We start from the raw sequence: 15600 nt of genomic DNA, 5'->3' as shown, positions 1-15600 counted from the left end.
TTTTATTCATCTCAAACACAAATGTTTTACAACAAAAAATGTTTCTTATATTAAATATTGAGAAATTATAAAAACGTTTTACATCATAAAATGTCTATTTTAATTATTTCGAAATTATTATCCGTGTTATTATTAACATTTGTTGACATTTTTTTTTAAAAGTAATAAAAATAGAAATACCTCCTTATTAGGATAAATGAAAAAAAAAAAAAATTTAATAATATTATTTATTCTTAGGGAATAAAATAAAAATAATATTATTATTAATGTCTTTCCCAATTATTATTATTATTCGAAATGAATTATTTCATTTTATTAAAATATAGGTAAATTACATTTTTTTATTATTTCATAATAATAATAATAATAGTTTTTCTTTTTATATTTTACTGCTTATTGTTGCGTGTCAAAAATTCGTTATTACTTAAAAAGAAGATTCAAATCATTTTAACACTGTTCGAATATTATTTTTTTTACATAATATAATTAAAAAGATAACATTTTTAATATTAATTTCTAATTATTCTAAACTTTCAATTGTTGTCCGATAACTTTTTTTTTTTTTTTTTGTTACATATCTTTAAAGTCATATATTTTTCTATTTAAACCAAAGTTAAAAAAAATGTTTGTCGTCTCACCATTTAAGATTAATTCAAATTAAATAAAAAGGTTAATTATTATAAATTTAAAAAAAAGAAAAGATAAGTATAAATAAAATAGGTTTTTTTTAAAAATTGGGATTTTTATTTCTAGCAAATGCTAAATTTAAATTTTAAGTGAATTTCTGCGCAAAGTTAGCAAAAAAAAATTTTTTTTTGTTTTACATTGAGCAGCTGTTATAATGTTAAAACGAACGTAGTTCTCCCCGATGTCAGGCCACTTGGCGCATGCGTGCGCAACCGCTCTTTAACAACCGCCGTCCGGGTTTGAAAACGAAGCTAGTGTACAGTAACTTATAATTCAGGTGTGGTTATCCGTATACCTTTTTTTTTATGTAATAATTTATTTAATTTATTAATTACTATTATTACTTAATAAAACAAAATAGTTTTCAATCAATGTGCGGTTAAAAAGTATCGTCGGTTCTTAAATAAAATTTTATAATTTAATATGTCGATATGATTCCGTGTAAGTGTTCGACGCTATATGACGTGCAGTGAAGTGACAGAAGTGGTTTATACTTAAAGTGGCATGGCTCGGTATTTTGCACTCTGGATCGAAACAGATTTTAGTTCCGAAACATGGGTTAAAAGTTTAGTCATGTTACTTGTTTTTGGATTTATAACGTCTACTCAAACAATGGTGGCACGCGCCGACGGTAGGAATCCCCTTTAATTTTCATATTATTATCATTTCAAATATTTTTAATTATTTCTTTTTTTTTTTTTTTAAGGGCGAATGACCGAAAGCCATGTGTATGTGTGTGTGTGTCGCGTTTTATTAGCACACTGATTACAATCGAGTTTTTTTTTATTTAACCCCGATATAATATGAATAAAAAGTGAAATGGGTGCATAGATATTTTTATAACAAAATGATTTAAGGGTTTTTTTATTGTCCGAATTGTTTTCAAATCATTTAGTAAATCATTTACAAAGTTTGAAAATATATTACAATTGTTATAAAATAAAATAAAAAAATAATTGTGCAACTGGAATAAACTACCTGTTTGTTTGACCTAATTTTTTAAACTTGAATTAAATGATGGTGCAACCTTATAGTTTAACTATTTGCATCATAAATCATTCTCTCATTATTTATTTATCTATTTTTTAATTTGTAAATATTAAAACAATAAAATTATTTTTAATAGTTTTATTATGAATTTTTAAAATGGAATAATTAAAATTAATTTGACCTTGATTTGAAAACATTGTCAAAATTTCTAAATCTTTTCTCCATATATTAAAACATAATTTATAATCGGTTAAAGAAAAAACCCAGAGTTATTAAGTTTTATTAAAAAATAATTTTTCATTAATTTTACGCAAAATAAGTTAATAATTGAATTCGTTCACGAATACGTATTTTTTGTACGTAAATCGAAATTTTAAAATTTTTTCTTATTACTCTATGGATTTAACGATTTTTTTTTTCTTTTAAATTAAATCATTTTCGTTAAATTACAACTTATGAAAATCACTTTTTTTTTTTTTTTTTTTAATTAACTAATGTAAAATTTTAAAGATATAAACACACACGCACGCGCACACATACACACACATACATATATATATATATATATATATATATATATGTATATATTTCTGGAAAAATTTCAAAAAATTGTTCTAAAATGAAAAAAAAAAAAAAAAACAAAAACTTTGTTGTTTTTCTTTTTACTAAGTTTAAATTTATGTTTATAGAAAACTTTTGTTTGTTTTTTTTTTTTTTAACTAATTTCTAAATATTAATATTTATATATTATTAATATAATAAAATCAAATTCGTTCACATTTTTTAAAATTATCTCTAAAAAATTTTGCAAATTTCGCTCATTATTGTCATTAAAAAAAAAATTTTTTTCAAAGTTAAATATTATTATATAATATATATATTAACATAACTGCATTAATAATTTATTAATTAATTTTTTTGCTCGCAAAAACTAATTTTATAAATTAAAATTATAACGCTTGTTTAATAATATCGTTAATTATGATTCGTTGATTGCTCAAATCAAACTTAGTTCCCCCTACAACGCGAAAAGTTGAAACCGCCCTTTGGGAAACTCAGATTTTAATCGTACAACCCTGACGTATTCGAAGCGAGTCATATAGAAATTGGAAGACAATATAAATTATTTTTATTAAATCAAAGATTTTTAATACTATATAATAATTAAACTAAAGGAGGATTTTCTAACGATAACCAAAATGATATTTTTTAACATTCATCTTCTCCGATGTGGGATATTAATCGTCTTACTCGATTTCTTTTAATCGGTTCAATGCCTTCTTGGTTCTTTTATTCACATTCGTTTTCAATTGTAGTTTTTCTTTTTCAGATCTATTAGAACCTTTCTATAGGGACCTGAACAATTTCTTACCTTCTTTATAAGCTTTTCCTTGCACACCTTTGAAAAATCAGATTAAATGAATTTTATCAAGTTCTAATAGTTTAAGAAAATTTAACATTTTTTTTTACGCCTTTTAAATCGTGATTAGGCAACTAGTCAATATTCTTATTTTCGCTTACTAATGTATTTGAATTTAGTGCATCAATTAATTTTTTTTATCAGTTTTTCACTGAGTAATAAATTTACCAAATATTTTAATATTACCATGACAGTATGTATGTATTCTAACTCTGAGGTGACTAAATGCGTCGTATAATTCTGTAAGATAAATTGATTAGTAATTAAGTAAGACCGTGGGAGTTTAATTCTGCGTATCAGCTGCAATGTTTCCTCGAGTCAGAAATTCTTGATTATACATTTACGATTACGAGTGAGACGAAATCTTCCCCTATGAAATCAAGTTAGATACCCTACCCCACCCGGAAGTACTCCCGCTCCCGGAAGTATCCGCTACAATTCTTGTTAAATTTTACAGAACTTTTTCCTCCCCTTTACCCGTGTGAGATAATTCCGAAATGCTGCCATCGTTCCTACCTCTTTTATCTGTCTCTCCCATTGTACTGGTGAAAGAATGTAAGTTTTTTTTTTTACGTTGGTCAAGATGAGTACGCATTCATACTAAAAACGGGGTGAAATCTTTTCCCGATAAAAATCGAGCAAGAGACGTGAATCCCGTTCAGGCGATTCTCTCCTCCTTAGTAAACCTGGCTACCTCGAACTTTCCCAAGGTATCCATGTTGAAGTTTAGCCCCGTGCGTACGCCTAGTCAACTTAGGACATCCAATCCCAAAACCCCCGTCTTCAAAAGATCCTCTATATACCTAGCTTCCGAGTAGTTTGATTACAGGTTTGACTTGTACTTTTACCGAGATGTAAGTTTAGTCTTACAGAAGGGTTGTCGCAATTTTGACTTCGCGTTATAAAAAAATTGACTGCGTGCGTGTGTGTGTGTGTGTGTGTGTGTTGACGACAATATTTTATCTTCACCCAAAATTTATAGTCTATTTAATTTTTTTTACGAAAGGGAACTCATTTGTTAACGTTTTGTGAAATTTGAACTGCATTACTGGTAAATTAAAAATAATTAACTTAATCGTTAAAAATTTTATAGTATACACATTCCCTCATTTTAAATTAATTTAAATAAATTGTTGTGGACAAATCTATATATATTGACGATTCTTGCACTGTTAGAATTTTTTTTTATTTAAAAACATTTGAGTCTAATTAGTATAATCCCGTGCTAAAAAATATAGTAAAATTTTTTTTACAAATTAAAATCGGTACGAATTTTTGAACCTTTAAAACCTTGTTGTAGTAGTTGTAAATCATATCATAAAATTTTTAAGAAAAATTTAATTTTTAATGTATAATTGCGTGGGTTCAGGTTTTTTTTTTTTCTTGTAAAATTTACTTGTTAAGATTTACCATGGGGATAAAATAATAAATTTTAAAAATTTATTATTTTTATTTATTTTGGTTTTTTTTTTTGAATAAGTGAAAATTTTTTAAAAATTGAAAGGCAAAGAGGTATTTTTAAAGTTTTGTATTTATTAGATTGTAACCCAAATGGGATGTAAAATCGAATTAGAAAATGTCATTTATAGAAGGTCACAAAATCAAATTGGTTTAATTTCAGTGGAATGTGATGTACAATAATAATGAATTTAACTTTTAAGATTCCCTTTAAATTATAATTATTAGGTAAATTATTATAATTGTTATAAATGTGAAATTAAAACCAAATTAATTGGTATTTACGGTCGCATTGTCACATTATAAAACACGGTAATAATATTTAATTTGTGGAATTTCCTCGGTTGTTCTTATTTTTTATTTTTTTTTTTGTTGTCTACGCACACACACAAACACACATTTCTTTATATAGTTATATTTTGTTATTACTCTATATAGTGACGTTAAATAAAACTATCCTGAGGATTTAACAGGATGTTAAGAATATTTTATCAATTATTATATATATAAATAAATTAATTTTGCAGATGTTTGTTCCGAAAGGCAATTTCGTTGCGGTAATGGTCGTTGCATTGCACTTACCTGGAGATGTGAGGGAGAAGATGATTGTGGAGACAACACAGATGAATCTGAAATAGAATGTAAAGGTAAAATTAATTTTTTTTTTTTATTAATAAAAAAATAATAATCATTTTATATTTCATTTAATTTTTCCGGTATCGGGTTGATTAATTGTTTAAATTTCTTGTCGAACTTTTTTCGGGTTTTTTTCGTGCAAAATTTTACTCCTTAACTTTTTTTTTATTTTGTGATTTATATATGTATATATGCGTGAAATTATTTTCAAACAATAATTTGTTTTAAAAAATTCGTTTTTTGTTTTAATTTAAAACGTAACAACAACTAAAATAAAATAATACGGAATGTTATTAAAAAAGTGTTTTTTAAAATATATAATAAATTAATTTAAACGTGCTTACTTAAGGCAATTGAAATTAATATTTTGATTGTTTTATTAAAAAATTGTTTAAATTAGTGAAAAAATATAATATTTAAAAAGTTTTTTCGATTTTTGTTTTTTTTTTTTTTTTTTTTTTTTCAATTAAAAGTAAAAAATTATTTGAAATTAAAATTACCGAACAATTCAAATAATTTTTAAATTGTCTTTACACGGCCTCTTTTTGTAAAATTCATATATTTTTATAATTACCTATCATTTTAAGTGACTTATTTATAATGTTATATATAATTAAAGATTGTGATCTAAATGCGTTTTAATTGTCGTAAATTTAAATTCAAGAATTAAAATATAATCAATTTGTTTAATTTTAGTTACCGGCTATATATTTCCCCTAATTATTTAAAAAAAAAATTTTAAAGTGATTTTCATTAATGATACACCGTAAATTTTTCAAATCGTTTATTCATTTAATAAAACGTTATCGAATTTGTTATTTTTTTTGTTAAATACAAGTAATTAAATAAATATATTTTGCCTAACTTCAAATATTAAGGCGCTCATCGATAATAACATTGTCGTTACTCAGTTGAAATCACCTTAAAAAAAAAAGAAAAGAAAAGTGAATTAATATTTTTTTGTTAGATATTGCAATAAAGTATATTTTACTTATTTAAAAAAAAGGAATCACATTAAGTAATAAAATATTTGTTGAAAAAAAATTTAAACAATAAATTGTATAGTGTTAGTTTTTTTCTTTAAGTTATTGACAATATTTTGACATTTAAAATACGAGTATTTTGTGGCCGAATTTAAAGTTTTTTTTTTTTTTTTAAATAAAACAACGTGTTACCTCTTGCAAGCAAACAACAGTGCAAATTATGAAGAAAAAAAAAAAAGTACATAAAAATGCCTGAATATGTTTAAAATTTGACAAGTCAGAAGGGATAATTTTACTTTGAAACTTCATCAAATTTTCTAACAATGGATTTGTATATTATTACCGTTGTACATAATTTTCTTTAAAAAATGCAAAAGGTGGAGGTCAATCATTGTAATATGATTTAATTTTATATATTTGTATGCATTATTACTTTAGGGCAGGAAGCGACGATCACTGTATACGTGGACTCAATTTGACCTCAAAATGTAGTATACAATTACAAAAGAAGATGAAACCTATAATTAATATATATATATATATATATATATATATATATATACTCTACAAGTATATTTTGATAAATCGCCTAACTTATTGAAAATTTTTAACAGTCACGGGAAAAATCAGGGAAAAAAAAAGAAATTGAAAATTTACATTGAACTGGAGTTTCTTTTTTCAATCCAAAAAAAAAAAGAAGAAAAATTTAAAAAAGAATGCGGGAGAAAAAAAAATGTAGATAAATTGTTTTATTACGGGAAAAAAAAGAATATGCCAGGAAAATAACTATAAAAAAAGGAACGGGAAAAAATATTATGAAAACAAAATAAACATGGAAATCGCTAAAATGAATTTAAATGTTAAAAAAAAAAAAAAATTCTCTATCTCATTTGAAGAAGAAAAAAATAAATTTAAAAAAAAAAAGAAAAAAAAAATTCTTTGTGCGTTCGAAGAAAAAATTACAAGCAAAAAAGAAGAAAACAACATAAAATAAAATAATAATAAATAATTGATAAAATTTTAATAATTTATTATTATTATTATTATTTTGATTATTTGAAATATAAAAATTATTTTATTTATAAATTATTAAATTTAATATTGACTTTTTTTCATGTATATGAATTTGTTATTTAAATAAATGAAAAAAAGTGAATGAAAACGTTTTTATATTTTTTATTCTTTGATATTTATAATTATTTATTTACCTTTATATTTTTGTGTTATAATATTATGCTTTTTTATTTTATAAATAAATTTGATTTCACGAAAGTTTGCGTTTTATTTTTTAAATGCCGGTCAATAAAATTTTTTTTGATTTTGGTTTTTTTGGTTATGCGATTTCCGATCGCGTTGATCGGAAAATATTTTTTTTTTCTTTTTCCGTGTTTTACTCGTCGGTATCGCGAGAAATAAAAATTACGATAAAAAATAAAAAAAAATCAAATTTTTATTGTCCTGTATAAAAAAATTGGTTTAAAAGTGTAAAAAGCATTATTTTTATTTTTATATATTTATATACATTATTCATATGTAATTATTTTAATAGGTAGTAAACCTGCTTTTGTGGGGTTTTTTTTACTGTGTTTGATTCCCTAATTTATTTATCCCGGAATTGTCTTTATCGGTATTTTATGTCAATGATATTTTTGTGTATTTGACACTAAAATCATATTAAAAATTTATGTATATATAAATTTAAAGACTTAAATAGAATGATTTAGTGTTGTGCTTGCAAAAGGAAACTATATTTCTTTTTAATTTTGTTGACAACTTTTTTTTTAATCATAGTTACTGCGGTTTGCTTAAACAATTAATGGAAAATTGCATAATACTGCCTTTTTTTTTTTTTTTAATATCGCAATTCATAAATTTATACGTCAAAATTATAAGAATTATTCGGTTTTATTTAAACGATCTGATGAATTTATGCACATATATATTTGACGTTTGCTATTGTAGTTTTTTTTTTTTTTTTTTTCATGTGAACAAGCGATTGAGATATTTATAGGATATTATTAGCAATATATATGTGAGCAAGTCTATGATCATTTTTTTTAGCACATTGTCAGATTCTTTCAAAAAAAAAAAAAAAAAAAAAATCAAATTTATTACAAAAGTATAATATTTATGGCAAGTTTGCAAATTATCGCTCTCCAAATTCCGACATTGTTTATTATTATAAACCTTAAAGAAATCTTTGAACTCAACTGGTGTCTAATTTATCGTCATCAATGATGAGGAGTTAATTAAATTTCGAAAAAGAAAAAAAAAAAAAAAGCACCTCTGTTTATAGGTCGTTTAGCGTCTCGGCACGATTATCTATGTCATAATATTTTTTTAAAATATTGTCGATGAATTTTATTTATAAAATACGATATTTAAAATCGTTTATGTATCGATTTTCTTATTTTTTAAATTATTTTCTTAATTAAATTATTGGTTAAAAAAAAAAAATTGATCACTATTATAATAAAGGTTATTTATAACATTAATCGCGGATTTTTATGTATATTAAAATTAATTTCTTTAGGTATGCCATCGAAAAAATTTCCACGTACCTGTCTACGAATTTCAATAATAATAATAGTAATAATAAATCAAATTCATTTTTAAAATACTTATATACGTATATCATAAGTAAGAAAATTTTCTCGTATAAATAATGTGCGAAATAATAAATACCTGGTTTTATTTTGTATGACTTATTATGCCTCGTGAAATTCCATTTGTATTATTGTTGATTACGTTTATAAAATAAATTGTATACATATTTATTTATTTCGTAATTACTACCATTTTTTCACTATTGCTATTATTAAATTTAAAATTTTTAACTTGTAGCGATTTTATTCATTTAATTGCCTGCAAAATATCCTGATAAAAAAAAAAAGTCTTTCAATGTTTTTTTTTTCTCTCTCTCCTGGCAGGTGTTAGACTATTCGTTTACAAATAAAACAAAAGTTGGTTTATTTATTTAATATTGAAATTTTATCAATTTCATTTTAATGGTCAAAAGGATTAATTATGCAACCCTTTCGACCATCAAAATGATATTGATAATAATACTACGTAATTTTAACAAAAGAATTTTTCATTTAAATATCGTGTAAAAAGCTTACAAAATTTTTATTTTAATGATTAGCAATAGAATTTATTTTTAAATATATTCAATCCCCGATAATTCATTAATAAATATTGTTTATTGTAAAAGTTTAAATTTAGAAATTATTTTTTGTACAGCTGGAATAAGTTAATTAAATGATTTCAATTTAAGAAAAAAAACTGATGGTGATATTATACTATAAATCTCGGATTTAAAAAAAAAAAATTTTTAAGTTAACAAGTTAAAACTAGTTTTCAAAATCATAAATTTTTAATTATGATTAAAGTTTGACGACTACAATTGCTGTGACACAATTTTATTAAATTGAATTGACCGAACTAAATAAAAATTTCCATTTGAGTTATTGATTGAATTTTATTTGAATCTTTAAAAAATCAAGTTAGTTACATTATTATTATTATTTTTTACTATTTTTACTATTATTTTATAAATAATTCATGTGAATAATGAACAATATTAATAATTAAGGTTTTATTCTTTAAAAAAAAAAATTTTTTTTTGAGCTTTGCCTTGCATCACTTTTGGAGAGAGTTTAATCTGTATTTCAGTTTCAACCTTCTCCAAGAGCCAGAATCTTGTAGCTTCCCGAATGCTTTTAAAAGGTACTAGATTCCTTCCCCCCCCCCTTATGAAGATACAAGCTTGTTTCTACTGCAACTTCTAGTAGACGCTTAGTTACCCTGTAAAATTCAATCCCAAAATCTGAAACATCCTCTATGCCTAGCAATAAAAAAATGTTTTTCGATTCTATCTGTTTTTTTTTTTGCAAATTCGATCATTCATGCGTAAAGATTCCTACCTATTTTCTTGTTCTCTCTCTCTCTCTCTCTCTTAAAAAAAAAAAATGTTTATGATTTATAAGAAAACTCAGACAGAATCTTAAATTATAAAAACTGAAATTAATTAAGTAAAAACACTTTATGTATATTTACAATCCTAAATTTGGTTTACTAATATATAAATATAATGTTATAAGTTTTTTTTTTTAAGGCGTAGAAAATTCCATGAAGCAGATTGTATGAAATTGTAATATAAATAAAATAATAATAATAATAATCAAGTTTTAATATTTTACTTTCAATTTATTCATTTCGCATATTTAAATTATTTATTTAAGAAACATTTATTACGAATTACGTGTAAGGCGAAAAATTTAATTTTTTCATTTTCATTTTTAATTTTTTCCGAAAATTCAAAGTTATTAATTATTTTGTTTTCTTCCCCCTCCCTTTCTTTTCTAATTTAATATTTTCATGATGTAGGACGTGTGTACATATTAAAAAGCCATGAGTAAATTTTTAGGAATTTTAATGCTGAAATATTATCGATAACTTTTGTACGGTGGCATAACAATAGTTTCGATAGAGTATAAATGTAATAAATTGATATTAAAACTTTACGTCTGCAAAGTAAAATTAATCAAATTATTTTATAATCACGAAAACCATAGACCTTAAATAAAATAATACTATGGTGGACTTTTAAATTTTAGCAGAAGATAATATATTTATTTGTGTGATAAATCGTGTCATTAAGGGAATTTGTAAAATAAAAATAAGTGTAAGCATTTTTTTTTTATACAGATATTGTCGGTTTTTTAAAACTTCTGAATAGGGGGGTGGGGGTTAGAGGTAGAAGGAGAGAGAGAGAGAGAGATAGATAGAGAGCAGGTTATAGTAAGGGTGTTAGCATGCAATTGTAATGAAATTTTTTGAAGGCGATATTCAAAATGCTATTTCTAAACGAAAAATTTTTTCCTCTGCATTTATCGTTTTTGTCGAAGCCAAAGACGATGAATCAGCAAAGTTTCGAAAAGTTTTAGAAGAAGAAAATTTGATTTCCGCGAAGGATTACATAGCATTTCGCGTCATTTTCCAGTCCGAATCATTTAAACATTTTTCGGCCATTTACGGCGCGGTACCGGTACCCAGTTTATTTATAATTGGCAACGACGGTGAACCGATAAGAGTTTTATCAACTTTTGAGTCCCGCAACGAATTATATAAATTAATAAAAGAAGCTTTGGAAATTCATAAAAACGATTCATTGGCTCAAAAAAGGAATGAACGCTCTAAAATTGATAATTTCACACAAATTTTGCTTAAACTTTCAAGGGGTGAGACTGCGGTGGTCGAATTTCCGGAATCTTCTCAATTGAAAGAAATAAAAATTTTTGTTAGAGATTCTCTTCAAGTTAAAGAACCGTTTCAAATGATCATTCCATTTCCAAGGAAAGTGTTCACTGCTGAAGAGGAAGGAAAAACTTTAGTCGAACTTGAACTTTGTCCTACGTCTACCATTCTAATAGTCACTCCGGATAAATTCAAACTTTTGCCTCCGCAGTTTTTATCAAATATCCTAATCGCCGTTTTCACGGGTTTATGTCAATTCGTTGAAAGTTTTAAGCGATGGCTTTTGTCTTTCATATCGCGTCGTTCCGTCAGAAGCAATTGAAAATTTATTTGTTTTTATTAATTTTACAATGGAAAACAATGATTAATCATTTTCATTAATATATCTGTAATCGTACAGAAAATTATTTTAATTATAGTAGACGAGGGAAATATGTGTTAATAGCATCTCAAGACATAATCATGGTAATTTATTATTTATTAGACAAATGATACATTTTGTTTGGCTTCTAACTAAACTGGCAGACATTTATAAAACTGTAAAAACCAGTTATAAATATATATATTTACTTTTAAAACATTCGATTGTGATTTTTTGTGGAGCGGTAAATATAATTTGAAAAAAAAAAGGAAAAAAAAAATTAGAATGAAAATAAACCACGGAATAGCCGGAAGTGGTGGTGCACTCCTGTAATTCAACTACTGACCGAAGGCTAGGCATAGAGGATGTTTTGAGGGCACGGGTTCTGGGATTGAATTTCACAGGGTAACTAAGCATTCACTGGGAGTTAAGTTTCGAACATGGATGCTTTCGAGTCTTCCAAGGTAGGTAGCAGGGGTTGACTAAGAAGAGGGGAAAATTGGTCTTTAAGGTCTCCGTGTAGAAACGGTCGCGGATCAAATCCTCGAAATGAGAGAGTTTCCAGTTTCGATTCGTGCAACAGAGACAGGCTTGTATCTTCATAAGAGGGACTAAAAAAAAGATCTATTATCCTTTAAAAGCATTGGAGAAGCTGCAAGATTCTGGCTGGTAAAGTGCTAGGCGATGCTCAAAAAAAAATTTTTTTTTTTTTGTTAAAAAGAGGTTGCTGATAGTAAAAATGAAATAAAACGAGATGAAATATGAGGTAATTAATTTATCTATTATAGGATAGTAAGAAAGTTGAATCGAATCCGATTACGTAAGATTTTGTGAAATCACAAAATTTATCGCAAACAGGCTACCATCGACAGCCTCGCTTATATATATATTTAATGAGAATTTGAAAATCTGTAGGAAAAAGGTGCTTTCTTTGAAAAATTCAATTACGATAAATTCTAAATCTTGACGAAAAATATTTTGTAATATTATAAGATTTGTGTAAAGCAACTAAAAGGTTCAATAGATAGAATTAGAAGTCGGTCGATAGAGAAGAAAATAAAAACCTTTTTTTTTTTTTTTTTTTTGCTTTCTACGATGGAAACCGAGCGACGAAGAAACTTTTTTATTACCCGTTGAGAAACAGGTAATAAGAGAAATCAGTGTGAAATTATGGTCGTGGGAATCCCGGCTCGTTCGAAAACAATATTTTAGTTAATTATAGTGTACATTATTGTCGGTTTTAAAGGGAAAACAAGAATTGCATTCCGATGCTGTAAGACTGAAGCACCTGCTTTGCAGACTGATTCTGCAAAAACAAGTGAATAAAAATGTCTCAAATCATTAAGGGTTTGTAAAAGATCCCAAAATAGAATAGCGTTTGATATGCCAAAGAGAGGGGTATAAGGTAGCGATATGTAGGGTAACATCTAAAGGAAGGAAACGATGTAATTATTTTATTAATGACAAAAAGTTCGTTAGATTTTTTTTTTTTTTAAATATAGTTCCTTTTTTCGTTTAAATTCAGGGTCAAAAGTTTACAAAGAATTCAATAAAAAATAAAATAAACTAATAAAATATTTTTAGAATACAAAATGAATTGATTTACTTAATTTACCTTTTTTTTTTTTCGAGTCTCGAATTAATACGAATGATATGAAAAAAAATGAGACCGAGTTCGTTGTTTCGAATTTGAAATTTTATACTTTAAATAAATGACAATTTTTTGTTTTTTTGGTTTACTATCATCATTTTTAATTTTGCCCTAAGGTAAACCTAGGTTTTCATTCTATATAGTATTATAATTAGAGAATAATTTGGGTCGATTTAATAAAGACGCACTTCTCGCGAGTTTTGGAGTTATCAAAGTCAAAAAGTCATTCATGATAACAGGAATATGAGTTTCCGTAGTATACTGTCAATTTTAAAAAGTCTGTATCAATAAATTTATCTTTTTTTTTTTTTTTTTTTTTTTTTTGTTCTAATTTTTTTAATATTTAATCTTCTGTTCTTTGAACTTGCCTTTTATTTATTTATTTATTTTTTTTTTTTTTTGAAATGCTATTATTTACAAATTTATTATTATATTTATATTTATTTAATTATCATTTTCATTTTCATCATCATCATTATTATAAAAAATAAATATTATTAAATTTAATTTGAAACGAGGATTTATATACCGTATGTATTTATAATTTATTTATATGTTTTCGCATTAATTTTTTAAAGATTCTATTTAATAAATGAAACCATTCATTGTAGAATAATATCGGCATGTCCATAATCAGAAAAGATGATCAAAATTTTAGTTTTTCTCAATCCGTGAATTATTTCAAAAAATATTTTTCTCTTCTATATTTCATTAAGTTCACTTTTTACCGGAATCTCATAAAAAAAAAATTTTCCCCGATTTTTCCTGCTAAGAGAAAAATTTATCTGATTTTTCATTTTACACTCTGGTAATGTTAGTCTTACGTTTCACAATTTATATTACTGTTTATTTTTCGATCATGTTTGTTCCTTGGAAATTAAATATATTTAGATCAATTTTCATATGTAATTCATTGTTTCTTGTCTCAATATCTTGGTTTATCGGCTGGAATCTTCAGTTATACTAATCTTTATTTATTACTGCCTCAATTCATCGAAAAGGGTATTTATACTACATTTTATGTAATGGTCTTTTCACAAAAAAAATCGCGTTGGGTTTCAATATCGAACAATCAAAAATTAAATAATGAATGGTTTCTTATTGGCTCTTTTGCAAACTCAAATGTTACTTGATTTACAAAAAATTTACCTTTCGCATCGGTATCGGAAGTTGTTTTTTTTTTATTTTTTTTTTTATTATAAATATTTAAAAAATTTTGGTTTAACTGAGTTCTTTCATTCGTAAAAAAATAGTTTTTGTAAATTATAACATATATATTATCCATGTTTGCCAACTGTTTTCATTATTTTCCATCATCTTTTCTAAAAAAGTTATATTTAAAATTTGTGAAAGCCCAAAGATCTGAGAAATGCATCAATCTAACCTAACTAAAAAGGAAAATTATTTTCTTTCCTTTCACCTTAAATTTTTGTTAATTATTTCAAAGTTATATTCCTCCGTAGCCTCTAATCTATTTACAATTCGATATTGGCGGTAAATTTAATTGTACTCGGACAAAAATATAATTTTTTATTCCTTTTCTTAATGGCCATATTTGCCAGGTCAAAGTGTTTTTTTTTTTTTAGTCCCAAATAAATGTTAGTTTCTTTTAGGTCAAGTTCTTCGATTGCTTCTTTTGAGTCAATTTTCTTTTTTTTTTTTCTGGTGACCTGCCTGCCTATTTATCAATTCCAAATAGTACAGTAACGTTTCTTTGAAATTTTTTTTGTGCCATTTGTCTCATAATTTTCCGAAATTCAGTTGTTTTAAATAAAAAGGGTTTGTGATTGATTGATTGGCCTTTTTTCCTTTTAGCAATTTTACTATTATTCAAAGGAATATTTTAAAATTCCAAGAAAACTATATCAACCCAAGTCTTATATCAGTTTATTATTATTTATTTATTTGTGGAATGAAATTTTCTTTTGTTTTCCTCTTAAACTTAATTGAGAATTTGTTTTAGAAATTATTTCTGTTTCTTTAAAAAAAAAAACAAATGCTACTTCTACTCATCATCCATGGTCGGACAGGGTTAATAAGTGTTTTTTTAAAATAATGTATACATAAATAAAATTATATCGCATTTGTAAAACTAGTGGGAAAAAGTATTATAATTGTACAAATTTTATTTATTTTTTAATTAGTCGTTGCTGAC

The 15600-nt window shown here is 25.0% G+C and overlaps 1 protein-coding gene across 1 annotated transcript; it reads left to right on the top strand.

Annotated features, from left to right (window-relative positions):
• Positions 1-11002: 11002 nt before the first annotated feature.
• On the top strand, positions 11003-11755 carry Phum_PHUM378310 (ubx domain-containing protein, putative; the record flags this gene model as incomplete). Its single annotated transcript, XM_002428340.1, has 2 exons — positions 11003-11417; positions 11484-11755. The coding sequence occupies 2 exons, from the start codon at positions 11003-11005 to the stop codon at positions 11753-11755; spliced, it is 687 nt and encodes a 228-aa protein (XP_002428385.1).
• Positions 11756-15600: the final 3845 nt, after the last annotated feature.

The sequence above is a fragment of the Pediculus humanus genome, genomic scaffold (assembly GCF_000006295.1).
Source record: "Pediculus humanus corporis 1103172107855 genomic scaffold, whole genome shotgun sequence".
Classification (NCBI taxonomy): Eukaryota; Metazoa; Arthropoda; class Insecta; order Psocodea; family Pediculidae; genus Pediculus; species Pediculus humanus.
This window is presented reverse-complemented; position numbering and strand designations above follow the sequence as displayed.